The sequence below is a fragment of the Aquarana catesbeiana genome, linkage group LG05 (assembly GCF_042186555.1).
Source record: "Aquarana catesbeiana isolate 2022-GZ linkage group LG05, ASM4218655v1, whole genome shotgun sequence".
Classification (NCBI taxonomy): domain Eukaryota; kingdom Metazoa; phylum Chordata; class Amphibia; order Anura; family Ranidae; genus Aquarana; species Aquarana catesbeiana.
In genome coordinates this window covers 371,853,432-371,879,285 of record NC_133328.1, presented here as the reverse complement: position 1 = coordinate 371,879,285, position 25,854 = coordinate 371,853,432, and the positions used below count along the sequence as shown (strand labels likewise).

Here is a 25,854-nt window from a genome sequence, read left to right as displayed (position 1 = left end):
AACCCCTGTCAGATTTGTTTTCGTCATCTGTGTCCCATTGCAGAGATTTCCCTTCATTTCCTGTCCCATAGCCAAACAGGAAGTGAAGGTAAATCCCATCAAATTAAGGGAATTCCTTGGGGACCCCCAGGTCACCAGAACTAGTGTCCATATTGGAGGATTTCCCCCCTGTTACTTTTCTGGGGAGAACCAAAAATTTGTAATTTTTCTTTTAGTTCAACTTTCAATGATAATGGTAAACAGGACACATAGAGAGGGCGAATCTCCTTAAAGCGTTTGTATACCCGCTGGGGTTTTTTTTTTTTTTTTTTTCTACCCCTGCAAGGGAAAAGGCATAATGAGCTAGTATGCACCGCATTCTAGCTCATTATGAGGTACTTACCTTAGAACGAGGCGCCGGCATCTCATCCTGTCCACGCCGAGGGAGCTGACATTTCCCCTCTGCGTGTCTTCCGGGTATCGCGGCTCCGGCGCTGTGAGTGGCCAGAGCCGCGATGTCGTCACTCCCGCGCATGCGCGCGGGAGACTTCTGTCCGGCACGCTCCGGAGTTTGCCAGGCTATCAGCCGAGAAGCCCCTGCGCGCATGCGCCGCTGCAGTCAGCGGCTCATTGCGAGGGGAATATCTCCTAAACTGTACAGGTTTAGGAGATATTTTTTTTACCTACAGGTAAGCCTTATTATAGGCTTACCTGTAGGTAAAAGTAAATAAAAAAGGTATGCAATCACTTTAATGGGGACACAGCAATAAAAACTGACAGGTGTTCTAATTCCACTCTATCCAAGACTTAAAAAAAGTTTTGCCTTTAGTTATACTTTAATGACATATTTCACAAATAACTACTAAATATGCCATACAATCCACAGGGCATGAACTGTAATCCACAAAGATCGTAAGTTTAATGATATGACACATGTAATCAAGACATACGTAAAAACCGTGGTAGTAATTAAAATATCCCGCATCCCAGATATGTCAGCCTCCTTTAGTGTAACGCCACGCAAAATGAATTACAACGTTTATGAGAAGCATAAATTTTGAAGACTTTATGATGACAGGCATATGTCACAAAATCAGCAATTCAATGTGAATGCCAATGACATCCTTATTCTGAGCAGTCACAAAAAGCTTTAGTCGGTATACTCAGGCATCAATGGCGTCCCTCCGCATACATCCCAGGGTCATCAGTTCACACTGTTCCTTAAAAAGCAAGTTTGATCTCCAGCAACGCCAAGTGGCTGCAATATAGTCTTGGCTGACCACCTGTTGCTCCCCAGGTCGGCCCTGGGATGTATGTGGAGAGACGCCATTGATGCCTGAGTATACCATCTAAAGCGTTCTGTGACCTCCCTTTTTAAGGGGGTCATTGGGATTCAGTAAGCCTTACATTCTGCCACTTTTTATGGTGACGGTGGACACAGTTGGCACTTTTTTGAGGAACAAGGAAGTTTATTCATCTCACACATTGAAGGAGAGCATTTTGGTTTCCTGGAATTCTGGGACTGTTTCTGATCACCATCCATATGCTCTGTATGGACATTGATTTTCTTTCTTTTCATATATTATTACAGTGGGGAAAATAATTATTTGATCTGCTGATTTTGTAAGTTCGCCCACTTAAAAGAAATGAAGGGTCTATAGTTTTTATCATAAGTGTATTTTAAATGATAGAGACAGAATATCAACCAAAAATCCAGAAAAAAAACACATGATACAAATGTTATATATGTTATAAATTGAGTTGCAATTTAGTGAGTAAAATACATATTTGATCCCCAAGCAAAACATGACTTAGTACTTGGTGGAGAAACCCTTGTTGGCAAGCACAGAGGTAAGACCAGGTTTGCACACATCTCAGCAGGGATTTTGGTCCAATCTTTTTTACAGATCTTCTCTAAATCCTTAAAGTTTTTGTAAAGCTTTGTTTTATTGTTTTTGTTTTTTTTTTAAATAACAAACATGTTATACTTGCCTCCTCTTTGCAAGGGTTTTGCACAGATTGGTCCTGATCCTCCTTTTCTGGGGTCCCCCTGCGGCGCTTCTGGCACCTCTTATTCTCGAGTGCCCCCACGGAGAGACACTTTTCATGAGGACACTTGTGTGTGCGTGCTCCCGAGTTCTGCTGCTGCGTCCATTGACAGACAGCAGGATTCAGCCCGCCCCCAGCTCCTGTGTCACCGGATTTGATGGCTCCCGCTGCTATCTATCCAATGAGGACCCGAAGAGGGGGTCTGGGGGGGTGCTGCAGCACAAGAGTTTCTTCGATTTAATGCATAACATGCATTAAGGTGAAAAATCGGGAGGGTGTACAACTAGGGATGAGCCGAACACCCCCCTGTTCGGTTCGCACCAGAACATGCGAACAGGCAAAAAATTAGTTCGAAAACGCGAACACCGTTAAAGTCTATGGGACACGAACATGAATAATCAAAAGTAATAATTTTAAAGGCTTATATGCAAGTTATTGTCATAAAGTGTTTGGGGACCTGGGTCCTGCCCCAGGGGACATGGATCAATGCAAAAAAAAAGTTTTAAAAACGGCCGTTTTTTCAGGACCAGTGATTTTAATAATGCTTAAAGTGAAACAATAAAAGTGTAATATCCCTTTAAATTTCGTAGCTGGGGGGTGTCTATAGTATGCCTGTAAAGGGGCGCATGTTTCCAGTGTTTAGAACAGTCTGACAGCAAAATGACATTTCAAAGGAGAAAAAGTCATTTAAAACTACTCGCGGCTATTAATGAATTGCCGGTCCGAGAATACACATAAAAGTTCATTGAAAAACGGCATGGGAATTCCCCACAGGGGAACCCCGAACCAAATTTTTAAAAAAATGACGTGGGGGGTCCCCCTAAATTCCATACCAGGCCCTTCAGGTCTGGTATGGATTTTAAGGGGAACCCCGCACCAAAATGTTAAAAAAAAATGGCGTAGGGTCTCCCCAAAAATCCATACCAGACCCTTATCCGAGCACGCAACCTGGCAGGCCGCAGGAAAAGAGGGGTGGGATGAGAGAGCGGCCTCCCCTCCTGAACCGTACCAGGCCACATGCCCTCAACATTGGGAGGGTGCTTTGGGGTAGCCCCCAAAAACACCTTGTCCCCATGTTGATGGGGACAAGGGCCTCATCCCCACAACCCTTGCCCGGTGGTTGTGGGGGTCTGCGGGCGGGGGGCTTATCGGAATCTGGAGGCCCCCTTTAACAAGGGGACCCCCAGATCCCGGCCCTCCCCTCCGTGTGAAAAAAAGTGTCAAAAATGTTAAAAATGACAAGAGACAGTTTTTGACAACTCCTTTATTTAAATGGTTCTTCTTTCTTCTATCTTCTTTCTTCCTTCGGTTTCTTCCTCTATCTTCTTCTTCTGGTTCATCTGGTTCTACCTCTGGTGTTCTTGTCCGGCATCTTCCTCCGCAGCACTGGCGTCTTCTTCCCTTCGTCTTCTGGGCCGCTCCGCATCCGACCATGATGGGAGGCTCCCACTGTGTGACGTTTCTCCCGCAGACCCCCACAAACACTGGGCAAGGGTTGTGGGGATGAGGCCCTTGTCCCCATTAACATGGGGACAAGGTGTTTTGGGGGGCTACCCCAAAGCACCCTCCCAATGTTGAGGTAATGTGGCCTGGTACGGTTCAGGAGGGGGGGCTTCCCTCTCGTCCCCCCCTCTTTTCCTGTGGCCTGCCAGGTTGCGTGCTTGGATAAGGGTCTGGTATGGATTTTTGGGGAGACCACATGCCATTTTTTTTTTTTAATTTTGGCCAGGGTTCCCCTTAATATCCATACCAGACCTGAAGGGCCGGGTATGGAATATAGGGTTACCCCCCCACGTCATTTTTTTTTAAATTTTGGTTCGGGGTTCCCCTGTGTTGAATTCCCATGCCATTTTTATCAATGAACTTTTATGTGTATTGTCGGACCGGCAATTCATTAATAGCCGCGAGTAGTTTTAAATAACCTTTTTTCCTTTGAAATGTCATTTTGCTGTCAGACCTAAACATGGGAAACATGCGCCCCTTTACAGGCATACTATAGACACCCCCCAGGTATGAAATTTAAAGGGATATTACACTTTTATTGTTTCACTTTTAGCATTATTAAAATCACTGCTCCTGAAAAAACGGCCGTTTTTAAAACTTTTTTTGCATTGATCTATGTCCCCTGGGGCAGGACTCAGGTCCCCAAACACGTTTTATGACAATAACTTGCATATAGGCCTTTAAAATTAGCACTTTTGATTTCTCCCATAGACTTTTAAAGGGTGTTCCGCGGCTTTCGAATTTGCCGCGAACACCCCAAATTGTTCACTGTTCAGCGAACAGGCGATGTTCGAGTCGAACATGAGTTCGACTCGAACTCGAAGCTCATCCCTATTTACAACCCCTTTAAGGTTTCTTGGCTGTTGCTTGGCAACTCAAAGTTTCAGCTCCCTCCATAAATTTTCTATAGGAATAAGGTCTGGAGATGGCTTAGGCCACTCCATGACCTTAATGTGCTTCTTCTTGAGCTACTCCTTTTGTTGCCTTGGCGGTATGTTTTGGGTCATTGCCATGCTAAAAGACCCATCCATCACCCATCTTCAGTGTTCTAGCTGAGGGAAGAAGGTTCTCATCCAATATTTTACAATACATGGCCCCATTCATTGGTCCGTCAATGTGACAGTCTGTACCTGTAGCGGAGAAACGGCCCCAAAGCATAATGTTTTCACCTCTGTGCTTGACTATAGGGATGGTGTTCTTAGAGTCATAGTCAGCATTTTTCTTCCTCCAAACACGACGAGTCCCCCTTTTTAAGAAGGTACATGTACAGTGATGCCAATTAACATTTAAATGATTCAGAGACGGATTGGGAGAAAGTGCCGTGGCTCATCGACTCGCCATGATTGGAGGAAGAAATTGCTGACTGTGACCCTAAGAACACTATCCCTACATCCCAAGCACGTAGGTTTAAACATGATGCTTTGGGGCTGCTTCTCTGCTAAAGGTACAGGCCAATTTTGCCGCATTGAGGGGCCATGTATTGTATAATCTTGAATGAGAACCTTCTTCCCTCAGCCAGAACACTGAAGATGGGTCGTGGTTGGGTCTTCCAGAATGACAATGACCCAAAACATACCGCCAAGGCAACAAAGGAGTGGCTCAAGAAGAAGCACATTAAGGTCATATAGTGGCCTAGTCAGTCTCCAGACCTTAATCCTAAGGAAAATCTTTTGGGAGGAGCTGAAACTTCGAGTTGCCAAGAGACAGGCAAGAAACCTTTAAGGATTTAGAGAAGATCTGTAAAGAAGAGTGGACCAAAATCCCTCCTGAGATGTGTGCAAACCTGGTCACCAACTACAAGAAACGTTTTACCTCTGTGCTTGCCAACAAGGGTTTCTCCACCAACTACCAAGTCACTACTCTGCATCTGTCATTATGATTTCAAAAGAGTAAACACAGTTTATTAATAATAAATGGCTTCAGCCAAACACTAACCATGAGTGAAAGAAAAGTTTTTGTGTCATCATTCATATTCTCTGAAAAATGGCCAAGAAATCATAAATTCTGCCAGTGTGTATGTATGTATGTGTGTATATATGTGTATGTGTGTGTGTGTGTGTGTGTGTGTGTGTGTGTATATATATATATATATATATATATATATATATATATATATATATATAATTTATTTATTTATATTATTCAGAAATTTGAGAATGTCTTGCTGTGGGTAAATACATTTGTGTAATGATGCCATATCTGAGTTGACAAAGGACAGATGGCAAAATAACATTATACCTTTCTGAAAAACAAAAGCCTGACAAACACTGGAGTAAAGAAAAAAAAATTAAAGGGGTTGTAAACCCTCACGGTTAAACCTCCTGTGATGCAGCAGCCCCCCAGAGCCCCACTTTTACTTACCTGAACCCGGTCTTTCCAGCGACTGGGACGAGCACACCCACTCCAGCCGGTGTCTCGGGTCCTGATTGGATAGATTGATAGCAGCACAGCCATTGGCTCCCACTGCTATCAATCAAATACAATGACGCCAGGCGCAGTGCCGAGTCATGTTGTTTGCGTCAATGGACGCAGCAGAACAAGGGAGCGCGCCCACACGAGTGCCCCGAGGGAGAATGGCTCTCCAACGGGGCACTTGAGAAAAGGAGGAGGAGCCAGGAGCGCCACTGAGAGACCCCAGAAGAGGAGGATCGGGGTCACTCTTTGCAAAACCAACTGCACAGAGGAGGAAAGTATGACATGTTTTTTTTTTTTTTAAACTAACTTTTAAATATCCTTTAAAGGTGATATGAAGGGGAAGTCCCTGTTACTATGCAAAAGCAAACCCAAAATTGATTTGGCTACACATACTAACCTAGAACACTATGCTCTAGTTACAAGGGAAATGAGTCCTATTTATAGTTTGGATGTATTTTCCTTCACATGGGCACTCAAGCAGATGGGCATAGATGAGCAATTGCTATACCTCATCAAAAACTCCAAATGTAAAGGAAAAGTGTAGTGCACTATCAGCAAGAACACATATTGAGTTATTATTGCAGTACTTAGCTTTACATACCTGATCTCATATATTTTATTCTTGTTCAGTGTGGAGATTTTGTAGATAAACTGCTTAAGGCAAGATAGGTTAGCTACTACTATGACTCTTAACTGTACTCAAACTGTTCTAAAAGACACTGATTATTTCAACTCTATCCATTAATATTCATTAAATATTTTTTAAAGGCAAGAAGTATAAGTAACTGAATTGGACTTGATAGAAGCCCCTTTCAATCCTTGTACAGCAGAGCTCAAACTGGAAACAAGGGGGGCAGCACAGGGAGCTATTCAGTAGTGCTCATGATGTACTAACAAGGAGCATGCTTATAGGAAGAGAGAGCAATGTAAACCAGAGAGGAGCGCATCTGTCTAAACCACTGTTTTTCAATTCCAGTCCTCAAGGCGCACCAGCAGGTCATGTTTTCAGGGTTTCCCTCAGATGAAACGGCTGTGGTAATTGCAGAGAAACTGATCAAATCACCTGTGCAAAATTAATGGAGAGCCTGAAAACATGACCTGTTGGTACGCCTTGAGGACTGGAATTGAGAAACACTGGTCCAAACTAACATTCACAAGTCTAACTAAATATGATTTACATTACACTGTCATATATATGCTTCAAACGTGTTGTGCAAAAATCTTCTTCCGTCAGTAAAAATATGCAAGATAATTTGGTCTATGCATGAAATTGTATCACATAGATCAGATTTGGAGCACAGAGTGATCATTAACAACCTATGTTTGCAATATCCCAGTTTTAAAACTCACTTATGGTATAATGTTATTTGTACAACACCTGTTCCAAAGTTTTATTATGTCCCTGACATATCCTGTTAATGTTATCGGACAAAAACTGCATAAATAGCAAATCTAACCTTTTCCTGCGATTCTTTAGAAGTAGGTGCCCTGATTTTATCAAGATTTTGTAAGTTCTACCTTCTGTATCCTGCCTGAACAGAGAGTCCTTTCCAAATATAGCATTATCACTGGTATTGGCTACAGGCAGATGTTTAACTGTTTAAGTTATGCTGCCAAACACAATGTCTTATAGTAGAGCATTAGATGCGTATTGTTGCACTATTATAGCTAATAAGTGGGACATACTGTATACAGTTTGTGATAGTAGATTTAGACACATGACCATATCCTGGCACAATCTGAATTGCACAAGGAACTTGCTTTTTATGAACAGTAAGGCTACTTTCACACTGGGGCGTTGAGGGCGTCAGCGGTAAAGCACCGCTATTTTTAGTGACGCTTTACTGCCATTTTTTGGGGAGGTTTTCGGCCACTAGCGGGGCGCTTCTAGGGTTAAAACCCGCCCAGAAAGCGCCGCTGCAGCGGCACTTTGCCGGCGGTTCTGCGGCGCTGCCCATTGATTTCAATGGGCAAGAGCGCTTTACAATCGGTGCGCTGGCGTCCTGCCAGCGCACCAATCCAGTGTGAAAGCACTCGGTCTTTCACACTGGAGTGAGAGGAGAGGCTCTTTGCAGGCACTATAGCGCCTGTAAAACGCCTCAGTGTGAAAGTAGCCTAATCAAATGAAGAATGAGAGTGCGAGATATATATATATATATATATATATATATATGTGTGTGTGTGTGTGTATATATATATATATATATATATATATATATATATATATATATATATATATATATATATGTATGTGTATATATATATATATATATATATCTGTATGCCACCAGTATAAATTTAAAGCAAAACAATCCAAATGAATTTGAAGTGCAGACTTTCAGCTTTAATTCAAGGGGTTGAATATAAATATCAAGTACAAATTTTAGGAACTGCAACCATTTTTATACACCGTTCCCCATTTTCAGGGGCTCAAATTTAATTGAACAAATATATATAATCACAAATAAAATATTAATTTTTTTTTTTTTTTTATATGTTGTTGAGAATCCTTTACTGGAAAAGACTGCCTGAAGTCTGGAACCCATGGATGTTTCCAAAGACTGGGTTTCCTCCTTTCTGATGCTTTGCCAGGCTCTAACTGCAGCTGTCTTCAGTCATTCTTTGTTTTTGCCTTTTTAGTTTTGCCTTCAGCAAGTGAAATGCATGCTCAGTTGGGTTGAGATCAGGTAATTGACTTGGCCATTGCAGAATATTCCACTTCTTTTCCTTCAAAAGCTCCTGGGTTGCTTTTGCAGTGTCTTTTGAATCATTGTCCATCTGTACTGTGAAGCGACATCTAGTCAACTTTGCTGCATTTGGCTGAATCTGGGCTGATAGTATACCTCTAAACACTGCAGAATTCATCCGGCTGCTTCTGTCACATCATCAATAAACACCAATGACCCAGTGCCACTGGAAGCAATGCATGTCCATGCCATCACACTGCAACAATGTTTTAGAGATGACGCTGTGTGCTTTGGATCATGAACTGTTCCAAGCCTTCTCCACACTTTTTTTCATCCCGTCATTCTGGTACAGATTAATCTTGGTTTCATCCATCCATAGAATGCTTTTCCAGAACTGTTCTGGCTTTTTTAGATGTTTTTTTGGCAAAGTCTAATCTTAAGCTTAAGCCTAAGCTTTTCTATTCTTCAGGCTTATGAATGGTTTGCACCTTGTGGTGAACAATCTGTATTTGCTCGTGAAGTCTTCTCTTGTAGACTTTGACAATGATTTGCCCACCTCCTGGAGAGTGTCCTTCACTTGTCTGAATGTTGTGAATGGGTTTTTCTTTACCATAGAGAGGATCCTACGATAAAACACCAATGTTGACTTCTGTGGACGTCCAGGCCTTTTTATGTTGCTGAGCTCACCACCTTTTCCCCAGAATGTACCAAACTGTTGATTTGGCCACTCTTAATGTTGCTGCTATCTCTCTGATGGATTTGTTTTGTTCACTTTTTGAAGCCTTACAATGGCCTGTTTCACTTGCATGGATAGCTCCTTTGAATGCCTTTGCTCCTTTGAACACATGATGTAGGTTCACAGCAATAGATTCCAATTGCAACTAGCACACTTAGAATCAACTCCAGAACTTTTACCTGCTTAATTGATGAAGAAATAACAAAAGAGTAGCCCACACCTGGCCATGAAACCGCTTTTGATTAAATTGTCCAATTACTTGTGGCCCCTTGAAAAAGGGGGGTGGCTATTCTTAAGAGCTGTAATTCCTAAACCCTTCCTCCGTTTTGGATGTACATACCCTCAAATTAAAGTGGACCTTCAGTAATTTTGTTTTCAATTTTCCATCTATTAAATCTTCTGCCCTTGTTGTTTTAACTTAGGATAGTAAAACATTTTTTTCTGCCAGTAAATACCTTATACAGCCCACTTCCTGTTTCTTGTCTGGTATAAAATGGATTTTTAATACAGCTTACCTGTAAAATCCCTTTCTTGAAGTACATCACGGGACACAGAGCACCATAATAATGACTAATTGGGTTATACGCTACCTTTAGGTGATTGGGCACTGACAACCAATAGAAAGATGGTTCCTCCCATATAACCCCCCCATACAAGAAATACCTCAGTTTTGTAGCAAGCAATGATGATCCCAGAAAAGAGCGGAGGGACCTCTGTGTCCCGTGATGTACTTCAAGAAAAGGATTTTACAGGTAAGCTGTATTAAAAATAATTTTTTCTTTATCGTACATCACGGAACACAGAGCACCATAATAATGACTAATTGGAATGTCCTAAAGCAATGTACCTGGGGGGGGGGGCCTGCAACACGCTGTGGCCAAACAGTCTCTTTTTGAGATCTAACATCCACCTGGAAAAACCTGGTGAACGTATGAACTGAAGACCAAGCGGCCGCTTTGCAAACCTGAGCCATAGACACCTGTTGGCGTACTGCCCATGATGCACTAACCCCTCTAGTGGAGTGTGCTTTCAAATCCCAAGGTGGAACCTTGCGCCTTAATCCATACGCCTGGATAATAGTCTGGCGAATCCACCTAGATATAGTTGAACTTGTTGCCGGCTGTGCTTTCCTAGGACCTTCCGGCAGGACAAAAAAGCAGTCAGTGTTCTGAAAAGAAGCTGACATCTTTAAGTAAACCTTGATCGCCCTCACCACATCAAGCGAGTGAAGTGACCTTTCCTCCCTAGTTTTAGGGTTTGGAAAAAAGGAAGGTAGAATGATATCCTGACTCAAATGAAATCTGGAAACTACCTTAGGTAAAAAATTCGGACGAGGGCGCATGACCACTCTGTCCTAATGAAGAATCAAAAAAGGTTCTTTGCAAGAAAGGGCGGCCAATTCTGACACCCTTCTAGCCGACGTTATAGCCACCAAAAAAAACAATTTCCTGGTTAATAGGACAAACGGAATATGTCCAATAGGTTCAAACAGTTGACACTGTAAGGCTGACAGGACCAAATTTAGGTCCCAGGGACATAAAGGCGGCTTAACCGGCGGCCTTAGGTGCGTTACTCTCTTAACAAAGGTTGGTACCAAAGAATGGGCTAAAATTGGTCTTTGGAAAAATACAGATAAGGCTGAAATCTGTCCTTTAATTGTCCCTAAAGCCAGTTTCAAGTCTACTCCTGCGTGAAGAAAGGCCAGAACTCTTCCAATTGTACACCTACGAGGGTTCCACCTCCTTCCCTCACACCAAGAAATGTATGACTTCCAGACTCTATAATAAAAAGCTCTAGAAACTGACTTTCTAGCGTTTATCAGAGTAGACAAGACTGAACCCATAATACCATGGTCTTTCAATATTCTGGTCTCAATAGCCATGCCATCATATTCAGCATCCGTAAAGAAGGATGGAATATGGGGACAACAGGTCTGGACGGCACTGAAGGACCAATGGGTCCCACACTGCCAACTTCACAATCTCCGAGGCCACGCTGGGGCCACTAGGTTTGCTGGCTTCCGTTCCTCTTGTATTCTGCGTAGTAAGTGCGGCAGAATTTGGATCGGAGGGAAGGCATATATCAGAGAATACTGATCCCAAGGAACTACTAATGCGTCTATCCCAACAACAAGCGGATCCTTGGTCCTGGATACAAACCTGTCCAGCTTGGCATTGAATCTGGATGCCAGCAGATCCACATCTGGGGTCCCGCAGTGTTGGCAGATCTGTAGAAAAACCTCGGGATGCAGGGACCATTCCCCTGGCAACAATTTTTGGCGACTGCTGAAAGAAACGGCACATGTTTTTCTGCCCAAGTCAATATGTAATTTACTTCTCTTTGGGCTGCCCGACTCCTGGTACCTCCCACATGGTTGATATATGCCACTACCGTGGAGTTGTCGGACTGGACTCGGACAGGGAGACCCCGTAACCTGGACGTCCAGAAGCGCAGAGCCAGACGAGCTGCCCGAATCTCCAATAGATTGATGGGCAGGTACCTTTCTGCCTGGGACCATATTCCCTGGACAGAGGCCTCCTCCAGAACTGCTCCCCAGCCTAGACGACTGGCGTCTGTAGTTACTACTCTCCAAGATGTTGGAGGAAAGGATTTTCCTTTTCTCAAATTGCTGGTTTTTAACTACCAAGAGAGGTTCCATTGTACCTGTGGGGACAGAACCATAGGATGATCTAAGGTTCGAGCAGACCTGTCCTAGGCTTCCAGAATACTGTTCTGGAACACCCTGGAGTGGAACTGTGCATATGGAATTGCGTTGAAGGATGACACCATTTTGCCCAGCAACCTCATGCACAGCCGAGTAGAAGGTCTTGACAAAAAAACTGAGGTATTTCCTGTATAGGAGGGGTTATATGGGAGAAACCGTCTTTCTATTGGTTGCCAGTGTCCAATCACCTAAAGGTAGTGTATAACCCAATTAGTCATTATTATGGTGCTCTGTGTCCCGTGATGTACGATAAAGAAAAGCCTAGGCTTATGACATCATGCACAGCTCTCGTGAGAGTTTGCCAGGAAGAGAGGGGGATGAGTCATAAGAGGGCCAATGAAAGCTGCAGAGCTGGAGGTGTGTGTCTGTGTAAATCCAGGAAGTGAAGAAACAGCAGCTTAAGCTGCCCACAGTTAAAATGGATGCAGCCCTACTCGGTGGAGGGAGATTTCTGCAGCATATTTGGCAAGTACAGAATCACAGTATATACAAAATAATATGTAAAGTGGTTGGAGGGAAGCTTCAGAGTGGCAAAGATGTTTTTATTACAAATTATGTGAGCAGACAGCAGTTCTTCTTTAAACCCGAGAGTGTGCACTTTCAGCCCATAGCCTTTATCTAACTATAGCTTAAATATGTTTTGGTAAATACCTGAAAAAAATAAAATTGTGCCTGTGTCCAAATATATATGGACCTAACTGTGTGTGTGTATATGTATATGTATATGTGTATATATACTATGAGGGAGACCGCCTTTGGCCAGATTAAAGTGATTGTTATTTTACCATTACAAACATCTATACTTACAGAGCGGCTGCTAACCTCCTTTTTTCGGGTCCCCTCCCAGTGCTCCTGGCCCCTTCCCTCTCTCCAGTGAACACATGGGGGCACTCGTGCGTGCTCGTACCTGAACCTAGCTGCTGCATCGATTAACACAGACAGCAAGACTCGGCCCCACCCCCCACTCCCTCGTCACTGGCTTTGATTAACAGCACTGGGAGCCAGTGTCTCCCGGTGCCCCAGCAAAGCCAGCGAGACCTGGAAGTGTCAAATTCCGGTACCCCCTCTCCCCCCAAAAAGTGCCAAATGTGGCAGTGGAGGGGGGAGGGTGCAAACAAGTGGAACTTTCCCTTTTGGGTGGAGCTCTGCTTTAAGCTTATTAGTCCAATGGGAAAATAATGAGAACCCAGAAAATCTCATTAATTCCCTGTAAGCCTGTGTTGAGGAGCCAATGTATATGTTGAGTAAGAAGTGAATTGTCAAAGGGTCTAATTGTTTATGCCCTTACATGTATACACAGATGTAGTAATGAAGCACAAGATTGATAATACTGATACAAAAATAACAGAACAGTACATATAAATATCTACCCATTATGTATGCAGATAATAGGATATCAATTCTCAAGGGCACCCACTCTTTCCACACTGTCCCCCGGTTATAGCAATTGAAGGAGAGGGCCCGGGACATGGTTGTTGGTTATAGGTTTATATAAATGTGAGATTAAAACATGCTGTTATTGTAAAGTACATGGCAACACTAAATTTGTCAAGTGACAGGAGAGACCTTTATAATTCAAAAATTCATCAACTGTATAAACAATGTCCTTTGCAATATGTAGGATGCACCATTCATCCACTTAGACCCCTTTCACACTGAGGCGTTTTTCAGGCGCTTTTGGGCTAAAAATAGTGCCTATAAAGTGCCTGAAAAACGGCTCCCCTGCAGTCTCCGTGTGAAAGTCCGGCTTTCACACTGAGGCAATGCACTGGCAGGACGTTAAAAAAACTCCTGCAAGCAGCATCTTTGGAGCAGTGAAGGAGCAGTGTATACACCTCTCCTAAACTGCTCCTGCCCATTGAAATGAATGGGCACCGCTGCCGAATCGCCGGCAAAGCGCCGCTGTAGCGGCGCTTTGTGGGCCGTTTTAACCCTTTTTCGTCTGCTAGCGGGGCGCTTTTAACCCCCGCAGAAACAACGGTAACACGCCGCTAAAAATAGCGGCACTTTACCGCCGACACCCCAGTGTGAAAGGGGCCTTACAGTAAGAATTGGTGAACATTACTGCAGTGGTTGCAACCCTGATGCTTGCATCCATACATTGTATCCAAACACTTTTTATGAGGTGCACAGGGGAAAGGAGGTGGGGGGGGGGGGGATGGGATATGTTCTCATTTGTGTTTTACAGAATAGCAAATGTTGATTTACCAGATTGATGAGATGATTTGCATTGTAAACTTTTGTAACACAAAGGGGTCGATTTACTGAAACTGGAGAGTACAAAATCTGGTGCAGCTGTGCATGGTAGACAATCGGTTTCTAACTACAGCTTGTTCAATTAAGCTTTGACAATAAAATCTGGAAGCTGTTTGGTTTCTATGCAGAGCTGCGATAGTTTTGCACACTCCAGTTTTAGTAAATCTCCCCCAAAGTGTTTTGGATTTGCTGTTTGCTTTTGTATCAATACAATTTGGGAAATTGGGACTGAGTGCAGAGTGTTTACTACCTTTATCCTTGAACAGCATATGGAAGCCTTCTCTTGCCATTCAGTTTCCCACAGAATCAAAGACGGATAGGGTTGAGCAGGTATGCATCTTGTCTACATGCATACATTGCAACTCTGCACCGCTAAATTTTCATCTAGTGTCTCACTTGTCTGGACAAACATTTTAGAACTGGTTTATAAACTATAAATTGTAAATAAGTGCTATCTGTGTTCAACCTGGAATGTTTAAATACTGTTCTAACCATTGCTTTCCTATTATGTTGTTTCTAAGGATACAACACTTTAAAGAGAGTACAGCATTCATCCATGAGTGTCGGCTGAAAGGAGAAGGCTGTCTTGTTCACTGGTATGTACAGCTTTGATGATCGACCATTGCAATGACTACTTTTTGGCATTTATTTTGTAAACTAAAAAAAAAAAGAAAAAAGAGGGTAATAGCTAAAATCTGTTTGCTCATTAATGCAGTAATGTCCAATTACTACATAAACTACAGGTCTATCTTTAACTAAACTATTGTTAGCCCCCTGCCACTCTAAACTAAACTGCTTTAGCAAATAGATATATGTCTATAGCCTTCTAAATCTGGATGTTGAGAATATAGGGAAGCATCAGAAAGTTGCATGCCAAAATCTTGATAAATGTCTGGCACTTAGGTGCGAAACCATGGTACAAGAATGATCTTCTGAACACAATACCTTGTGTAGCCAAGGTATCAGATATGGGTAAAAAATGTTTAGCTTTTTTTAGAAACGCTAAGGCCTCATGCACACAGGACATTTGGCCTCTGTGCCTGAGAGCCTGGCGTTTTTGTGCAGGCAGATGGCACAGGCACACAATTCAGCTCCGCTGTTGGCAGCCTGCAAAAGTCTGAAGGCTGAAAGATGCTGCTGCTGGATGGTGCACTGAGTAATGCTAACTTTTAGGGCATTTTTCACCCATGTCTGGAATGCACACTTCTTGCGTTCCTGGCATTTCTCTCTGGTGCATCCCAGGCATTCGACCCTGGGTGCATACTGCTTAGTCTCTCAAAGACTTTTACAGGCTGCATGGCTGGGCGCTGCACCGTTGCCTTCCGCCTGCAAGAAAATGTCCAGTGTGCTTAAGGTCTAAAGCCCCGTACACACGATCATATTTTCCGACGGGAAATGGATGTCAGGCTGTTGTCGGAAAATCCAACCGTGTGTATGCTCCATCGGACAATTGTTGTCCGACTTTCCGCCAACAAATGTTGGCTAGCATGTCTTCAAGCTTCCCGCCAACAAATGTGTGTTGTCGGATTTTCCGAGCGTGTGTACACAAGTCCAAAGTACAAACATGCATGCTCGGAAGCAGAAACGATCGGTCTTGTAAACTAGCGTTTGTAATGGAGAATTAACATTCGTGACGTGGCAATTATGAAATCTCCAAATGTAGCACACAAATCTTTTTCTTTAATGGGATAATAATGAAGCTGCTTTGCTGGTGATACTGATGGAGTTATTGCAGACTAATTTTCAAAGGCTTTTTTTTTCTAGTGATATCAAGAATAATATTTTTTTTATTTGTGCAAGTTACCACAACACCATTATCCCGTAGTTTTTAAGATCAAAGATACAACTATGTTGGTGTCCCTTGTTAATTTTACATTGTTTTTTTTTAAATGTAACTGCCTACTCCCAAACTGTCATTTGAAGTAAAACGCATAGCCAAGTATTATTCTCCACTATTTTTTTATTGTGCATTAAAAGAAAAAATAGACATGCTATCTGCCAATAGAACTTAACCAAAAAGTGCATTCTATGCATCCAAAAATATAGAGAATATACCAAATCAAATCATTATTCAACCAAAAAATGATGTCAAAGCAATAAGTCCAAGGCCAATAATAAATAACAGGTTATCTCCTCCAATTCCGCAACATGTCTGATTGACGAACGACCATTCAGAAACGAACTGAAAAGCGCAAACTGAAAAGCGCTGAATGAAAAATGCAAAAAGAAAAGCGAGAAATAACACTCACCAAACTTCTACTAACACAAAATTAGCAGAAGGAGCCCAAAGGGTGGCGCTAAAGAGCTGAAAAACCACATATTACGTCACTACCTTCGTAATTGTTGGCCAACATTTGTGTGACCGTGTGTATGCAAGACAAGTTTGAGCCAACACCCTACAGACAAAATTCCACGGTTTTGTTGTCGAAAAGTCCGATTGTGTGTATGAGGCATAAGGCTTTTTGTGAACCTTCTCTGTGACTGTGGAATGTGACTGTGTAATGGCATGATAGGCTACTGTTGTCATACAGATATTGGGCTGCTTTCACTGTTACTGCACATGTATCTAAACCACCTCCTACAGCTATTTTACAGATATTCCCATCACTCCTTTTCTCTTCTTTACTCTTCTTATTTTGATGGGGAGGTAGAGTTGAATGTTTTAAAGCTGAGACAACTACTATTAACTCATCTTGTGCTCTTTAAGCTTGGCAGGTGTTTCCAGGAGTGTGACTTTGGTAGTAGCTTATGTCATGACAATTACAAATTTGGAATGGGAAGATGCGTTGGCAGCTGTTAAAGGGGCAAGGACGTGTGCCAACCCTAATATGGGTTTTCAGAAGCAGCTTGAGGACTTTGGAAAACGTGATGTCCACCATGTAAGTAATCAATAAATGTATACTTAAATTAGGGCTGCAGTATAAAGATGGTCATGTAAGCTTTTTTGTTTTATTCTGTAAGTAAAGAAACTTGATCTATTGAAACATTGCCTGGTTGGCATAGAAATTAGGGAGCTGCTGTTGCGGACTTGTCTTTAAAGGTTCAGACTCTGGGATTGTCATGACAGATTCCTCTAAGCTGTACCTCCCTGCTTCCACTTGGGTGCTGGGAATCAAACCGAGCTGTCCATGCTCATATCTCACCCATTTAGAGATGGGAGGGGGGGGGGCTAGGAGAGTTCCATATATGTTGAGCCAAGTACAAAATCAAGGGATCCAATCACATCTTAAAGTGCAGCATACGTCCTAAAAAGGAATAAAAGTGTATAGATATATATTATTGCCTGAAATGCATCACATTCTACTATATTTCCGAATAGTATTCTAGGAAAACATTGGGTGAAAAGTGTTAGAGGGGGCAGTCCTAGAGTGGGGGTTGTGGTTGTTTTATGATATAAACTTCAATTCCAGTAATGCCAGCAAGTAATTGTGCTGCAAGTTAAAAAATGACTTTCTAAGCTATTGCTAGACTTGTCAGGCTTTACAAGTTTGTTGCACATTTGCAGCAAGTCCGCATTGCATGACTCCAGATCAATTTTCTTTGCAAACATTCTGCAAGTCTGCGGCAAGTTCTGTTTCAGTTATGTTGTGCAATAGTTATCCCACCACAGGGGTCACTGTGGTCGAATTTTCATTCTGTAGACTTGCAGAGCTCTTGCCGTAGACTCACCATTGCAACTTTGCTCTAGCTAGAGACTTGCCACGCAAATTTGCTACAAATTGGAAGTGTCAACTAGAACTTGTGCTTTCAAGTGCTCTGCAAGTGTACAACGTGCCAGTGAAAATGTTCAGCAAGTTAACAGGTGTACAATTCAACACGCCAAAAAAATTGTGGCAAGTTATACTTGCTGTCTGGGGGGTTGTCATCTTAATCTGGTTTTACTGCCTAGAGAATAACTGTAGATACAGCTAGTGAAACTTGAATTGCCAAAACTGCTCCTGCTTGTTGGTCTGGGTCAGGGACTAGAAAGTGAAGTCAGGTTCAGGATCACAACCTCATAGCCTGCCCCCGGGAACCCATTCAGCAGTGCAGCTATCATATTTATGCCAAAGCCTAGATAAACAGTATTGTAACTTCCCTTTAAAGACGGGCTTGAAATTACATATACTCTTGTTAAAGTGGTTGAAAAGGCAGACATTTTTATTTTACCTAAATGTATTCTCTGCATTAAGGTAGAAAAACCTTCTGTGTTCAGTCCCCCCTGCAAAGCCCTCCTCCCCATTAAAATTTACCTGAGTCCGATCTCGATACAGCACTGTGCTGGAAAACAGCAGCTCTGATCACCACTCTCTCTTTCTCATCACTAGGCATGGAGGCAGCATTGACTCCAGCTGCTGTCATTCATAGCCTGTGAGGAGAGAGTGGGGGGCAGGACCCAGCCGTTCTGTGTGTGTCAATGGACACACAAATTGCATCTCGGGATTGAGTGCCCCCATAGCAAGCGGCTTGCTATGGGGGCACTTGGAAGGAATGAAAGAGGAGCCAGAAGCACTGGCGGGGTACACTAGAAGAGGAGGTTTGGGACTGCTCCGTGCAAAACCATTGCACAGAGCAGGTAAGTATGACATGTTTGCTTGTTTTTTTTTTTGTTTTTTCTTATTACCTTTACAATCTTGCTTTTCACAGTGTTAGCTGTAATATATGGCTATATTTCCCATGTTACCTGCCTATTCTGAATAATGAGAATACTGTCTTCTAAAAGTCCACCTCTAATACTGGCAGGAACACCAGGGATTTAATACAAGTACATGGTACAGCAGGCACATATCAGGAATATGAAATGCTGGGTTTACATATTCTTCAAAAAAAAAAGTGCATTTTAAAAATAATATAAAACATCTTGCAAACCTAAACCTACAGTTGATCTAGAAGAAACCCTTATAACGCATAGTCCAATTATGCTCTTGAAATCCTTCCTTGTCACCCATTAATGCTAACAATTATATCAGAAAACCTGAAGAGACATACTATCATGTTAACAAGAGATCGGGTTGGATGGAGAATTTTGACTAATTCGCTGTTCATTTTTGCAGACTTAGCAGAGTTAAGCTGCACACACTACAGAAAAAATATTATTGTGGAGATCTTTAACTCATGTAAGCATCTAACTCTGTCTGAAAGAAGATAAATCAGACTGGATGGAAGCAAAAAATAAAAAAGGCAAATAAAACAGAGAACATATTTAACCTTGTCCCACCCGCCCTGCTGCTCTTTAGTTGGGCCTTAAGGGGGCAGAGATGGACTTCCTAATCACATGTCTGTACAGCTCGGTCACAGTTCTGGGAGTGTGCAGAAAGCAAACTGTCAGCACAGAAACCTTGGCCACCATGGACACATGTGCAGTGTGAGGACATGGTTGGCAAGAGTTTAAAGTATGAGGGCACATTAAGGAGTTAATGTTTTGTTTTTTGTTATTTTTGCACTCTTTATTTGTTCGCTTTTCAACACGTATACAAGAGGAAAGAATAGCGTATATCAACCGAAATACAGCACCACATCCCGGATTGAATAGAAAAGAAAATTGTGAATTAGAGTAATGGCACTTTTAAATGCTGAAACCTCCTAATTGAATATTATATGACACAGTGATATATAAAAATAACAAAATTTTATTAAATGCATAAAAATGTCATATCGTTTAAGACATATAAACGCTGTATACACCCGTAAACAGCCCCTACAACAAGGTGAGCAATTTCCTCAATGGTCACAAAAATGTGTAATCATGAACTATGATAAACACTCAGGACCAAAGTATGAGACAAGAGACACAGCCCAACATGTTTCACATGGTAGCTTCTTCAGGAGTTTTCGTTGATAGAAGTTGGTGCAATAGAATTGATTCGGTAAGAAGTAGTTCTAGGAAACCTGAAAAGAGACGTTGCATGTTCCCACCAGGGCACTGCAGAATGGGTCAAATGTCTGTCTCAATCATGTAGGTCTGAAACCAGCCCAAGAAAAGCTGTCCCACAAAGCACATCAGAAATCTCATACACAGGAATTGGTGATTCCAAGTTAAATTGAGCAAAGTTCTGCCATGTTGCACTGAGGGAAATTTCCACAGAATAGCCGCAAACAACTCCAAATGTAATGAGTAGCTTCCAAATGCTGATATGGTCACAATGTTAAATCTTCAATCATGGCAGAAAACATGAAAAAACCAGCCACAAAAAAGGCTCCCTTCCTGGTGTCACAATAACAGCAACATTCCCTATGGAAAGCAATCTCCAAAGGTGGATCCTCATTTGAACATCTCACAGAGCACTGTTTAATCCAGGATCCGAAAATGGAAAGAATATGGCACAACTGCAAACCTACCAAGACATAGACTTCCACCATTATCCCGTAGTTTTTAAGATCAAAGATACAACTATGTTGGTGTCCCTTATTAATTTTACATTGTTTTTTTTTTTTAAATGTAACTGCCTACTCCCAAACTGTCATTTGAAGTAAAACACATAGCCAAGTATTATTCTCCACAATTTTTTTATTGTGCATTAAAAAAAAAAATTAGACATGCTATCTGCCAATAGAACTTAACCAAAAAGTGCATTCTATGCATCCAAAAATATAGAAAATATACCAAATCAAATCATTATTCAACCAAAAAATGATGTCAAAGCAATAACTCCAAGGCCAATAATAAATAACAGGTTATCTCCTCCAATTCCGCAACATGTCTGGTTGACGAACGACCATTCAGAAACGAACTGAAAAGCACGAAATGAAAAGCGCAAACTGAAAAGCGCTGAATGAAAAATGCGAAAAGAAAAGCGCAGGTGGCCAGGTCAGTATGGCGTACGGACCTCATTTCTCGCTCTCCTATAAGCTTATGGTCACTTCAATGACCATAAGCTTTTATATCGGAATTGTTCAGCGGATTACAACCCGCTGATCAGAGTTATTAACCCCGAATGTGACCAACCCCCACACACACACACACACACACACCGCTGCCTCCCTGTCCCCTGCCTGAACACACTATCCCCACCGTGAAACATGGTGGTGGCAGCATTATGTTGTGGGGATGCTTTTCTTCAGCAGGGACAGGTAAGCTGGTCAGAGTTGATGGGAAGATCGATGGAGCCAAATACAGGGCAATCTTAGAAGAAAACCTGTTAGAGTCTGCAAAAGACTTGAGACTGGGGTAGAGGTTCACATTCCAGCAGGACAACGACCCTAAACATACAGCCAGAGCTACAATAGAATGGTTTAGATCAAAGCATATTCATGTGTTAGAATGGCCCAGTCAAAGTCCAAACCTAAATCCAATTGAGAATCTGTGGCAAGACTTGAAAATTGCTGTTCAGACACTCTCCATCCAATCTCACAGAGCTTGAGCTATTTTGCAAAGACGAATGGGCAAAAATTTCACTCTGTAGATGTACAGAGCTGATAGAGACATACCCAACAAGACTTGCAGCTGTAATTGCAGCAAAAGATGATTCTACAAAGTATTGACTCAAGGGGGCTGAATACAAATGCACGCCACACTTTTCACATATTTATTTGTAAAAAAAATGTTGAAATCCATTTATCATTTCCCTTCTAATTCACAATTATGTGCCACTTTCTGTTGATCTATCACATAAAATCCCAATGTGGAATATTTTAAGGGGTATGAATGCTTTTACAAGGCACTGTATGTGAGGCTGGATAGAGATCCAGGTAGATTATTTAGCCTAAATCATAATAGCAGAAAATACAATTGGGTGTGGGGGGGCTAGGGTTCTGTCTCAATAAGGGGGGGGGGGGACCCCACGTACCCCTCGTGTCCTTTGGATTTTAGAGAAACCCCATGAGTTAATGTTCATTATAGAGCTCAAACCGCTAACTACACAGATGTAATACATATACAGGAGCTTTTTTGGCTGGCAAATGTTTTGTATTTCTGTCTCACTAGTTCTGAGATTTTCACAGTTCTGCAACACAGCACAGCGCTATCTGGAAAGGGAGAGCACATATTTTTCCTGCTGCAGTTAGGTTACTCTCCTAGGCTGTGACTGGACAGTAGGGCTGGGAGATTTTCTTAAAAAAAAAAAATCTTCGATTCTCTTAAAAAAAACTCGATTCACGATTCGAATCGAGTTTTTTTTTTTTGGAAATCACGCCGGTCCCGAGGCGCTGCGGGCATGAGCTTTTAGGCGAGGCCGCGGCTTCGGCCTAGTCCGCAGCGTCCGGCCTCGCGGACTAGGCCGAAGCCGCGGCCTCACCTAAAAACTCCTTGCCCGCAGTTCTTCAGGCCCGGCGCAGTGTCCGCGCCGGTCCGGAGGCGCTGCGGGCATGAGTTTTTAGGCGAGGCCGCGGCTTCGGCCTAGTCCGCGCCGTCCGGCCGTAGCCGCGGACTAGGCCGAAGCCGCGGCCTCGCCTAAAAACTCATGCCCGCAGCGCCTCCGGACCGGCGCGGTGAAAAAAAAAAAAATCTAAAAAAATCCATTTGCTTAAATTTTGAATCGATTTGACCTCTCAACTCGATTCAAGATTTAAATCGATTTTTTTCCCAGCCCTACTGGACAGTGAAAGGTGAAGTAGCACAGTGATGAGCTTTTCTCTGTCACTCTGCTCTCTCCTTCTACCAATGTTTTAGCACATGCGCACTGCCACACAACTGATTGGCTCCTTGTTCTGCTTCTCTTTCTCTTATGCCCTGTACACACGGTCGGACATTGATCAGACATTCCGACAACAAAATCCATGGATTTTTTCCGACGGATGTTGGCTCAAACTTGTCTTGCATACACACGGTCACACAAGATTGTCGGAAAATCCGATCGTTCTGAACGCGGTGATGTAAAACACGTACGTCGGGACTATAAACAGGGCAGTAGCCAATAGCTTTAATCTCTTTATTTATTCTGAGCATGCGCGGCACTTTGTGCGTCAGATTTGTGTACACACGATCGGAAATTCCGACAACGGATTTTGTTATCGGAAAATTTTATAGCCTGCTCTCAAACTTTGTGTGTTGGAAAATCCGATGGAAAATGTGTGATGGAGCCTACACACGGTCGGAATTTCCGACAACAAGGTCCTATCACACATTTTCCGTTGGAAAATCCGACCGTGTGTACGGGGCATTAGTCTGAGCTCTGCTGTACAGGAGATTGCAAAAGGATGATATCAAGCTGAATTGGGGTACTGTGTGCATTTAAAAAAAATACATTTATTTAAAGGCTGCACTAATTTGTGCCTTTTTTATATTTGCATGGAGTTCAGCTTTAATAAACTATTTCAGGGACTTAAAAGCATTATTGCTGTCAAGAAAATGGAATAAGAGTCCTTATAATTTCACATATCTTAAAGTAATAAAATCTCTTCTCGTGTATAGTGCACGTACTATTGTTTTTTGTGCCTGATAGATTTTAGAAGCTTGTAAGTTAGAACTTCCAGGTCCTGCTGTCTGCAGTGGTGGCTGAGCTACAGTAACCTCAGAGCTTCAGGGAAGGGGGAACCTGCTTTGAAACTAGGGGACCTGAAAACCGCTACATGCTGCAGCAACAAGCGCACTGTAATTATAGCATATACACATGGGACCTAGAATTGGAAAACACCTGAATTGTTCTGGAAGGCATACATAAAATGTCTCTGTAGTTCTTTATTATGTCTGAAACACTTTTTTTGTGGTATGTTTCAGAATTGACAGTGCTGAAACATATTTGCAAGTGATCATTCATGTATTAGATAATTTATGGTTTTAAATATCATTTACAGCCCTGGTGCCAAACACGCGGGCACTGTGCTGCTGCGCACCATATAGATAGCAGTGGTTGCCACCCAGGGCTGTCATCCAATCAAGTTAGGCTGTCCCTCTGGGATCTTCAATATCTCCCGAGGCAGATGGAGTTTGTGGGTGGAGCCAGGGGTGTGGCTGTCTCCTCCACTCCTCCCAAAGACTTTCACTCAAGCTGAGGAGGAGAGACCACAGCAGCCTCAGGAGTGTTCATATCCAGCAAAGCTGTAAGTGACTAAGTACATTGTCATAGCATACAGCCCTAACCTGCCACTATACCACCCTATACTACCCAAACCTGCCACTATACCACCCTATACTACCCAAACCTGCCACTATACCACCCTATACTACCAAAACCTGCCACTATATTGTCCTATACTACCCAAACCTGCCACTATACTGTCCTATACTACTCAAACCTGCCACTATACCACCCTATACTACCAAAACCTACCACTATATCGTCCTATACTACCCAAACCTGCCATTATACCGTCCTATACTAAACAAACTTGCCACTGTACCGCCCTATACTACCCAAATCTTTCACTATACCGCGCTATACTACCCAAACCTGCCACTATACCGCGCTATACTACCCAAACCTGCCACTATACCACGCTATACTACCCAAACCTGCCACTATACCGCACTACACTACCCAAACCTGCCACTGTACCGCCCTACACTACCCAAACCTGCCACTGTACTGCCCTACACTACCCAAACCTGCCAAACCGTGCCTATAGTAGCCAATCATATTTTGTCCTTATTTTATTTATTGCAGTCAGATCAATAAATATGCTTTATGTTGATATTGTTAAAGTTGTTGTTAATATTTATTTTTGTAACATAATTCTGCTTAAATCCTTTAACACTGTGTCGTTTCCTGAGATAATTTACAAGGGTGTATTTAGGGCCCAAATTAGGGGCGGGGCAGGCTAGGGGTTGGGTGGGGCAACTGTTGGTGAATAACTCTTAAGGCCTAAAGTATGTATTACACAACGCTATCACTTTAAATCATTAATTTTCTGCCTGGACTGCTGCTGTTCACCAAATGCCAGTTGTGGTCATAAGTTTACATACCCTGGCAGAATTTATGATTTCTTGGCCATTTTTCAGAGAATATGAATGAGAACACAAAAACATTTCTTTCACTCATGGTTAGTATTTGTCTGAAGCCATTTATTATCAATCAACTCTGTTTACTTTTTTTAAATCTTAATGGCAACAGAAACTACCCAAATTGCCCTGATCAAAGTTTACATATCCCAGTTCTTAATACCGTGTATTGCCTCTTTAATATCAATGACAGCTTGAAGTCCCTTGTGGTATTTGTGGATGAGGCTCTTTATCTTCTCAGATGGTAAAGCTGCCCATTCCGCTTGGCAAAAAGCCTCCAGTTCCTGTAAATTCTTGGGCTGTCTTGCATGAACTGCACGTTTGAGATCTCCCCAGAGTGGCTCAATGATATTGAGGTCAGGAGACTGAGATGGCCACTCCAGAACCTTCACTTTATTCTGCTGTAGCCAATTACAGGTCAACTTGGCCTTATGTTTTTGGATCATTGTCATGTTGGACTGTCCATGTACATCACATGCGCAGCTTCCTGGATGATGAATGCAAATGTTTCTCCAGTATTTTTTGATAATATACTGCATTCATCTTGCCAACAATTTTGACCAAATTTCCTGTGTCTTTTGTAGCTCACACATCCCCAAAACATTGGCGATCCATTTCCGTACCTTTCATCATAGGCCTTGTTGACTCC

At 42.5% G+C, this 25,854-nt stretch overlaps 1 protein-coding gene across 1 annotated transcript in view; it reads left to right on the top strand.

Moving 5' to 3' along the window:
• Positions 1 to 25,854, top strand: part of DUSP22 (dual specificity phosphatase 22) — a 211,998-nt gene that overhangs the window by 164,383 nt on the left and 21,761 nt on the right. Inside the window, exons 5-6 of the mRNA XM_073630966.1 lie at positions 14,872 to 14,946; positions 17,058 to 17,229. Coding sequence (XP_073487067.1) covers positions 14,872 to 14,946; positions 17,058 to 17,229 — 247 coding nt within the window. The remainder of the gene's footprint in view (positions 1 to 14,871; positions 14,947 to 17,057; positions 17,230 to 25,854) is intronic.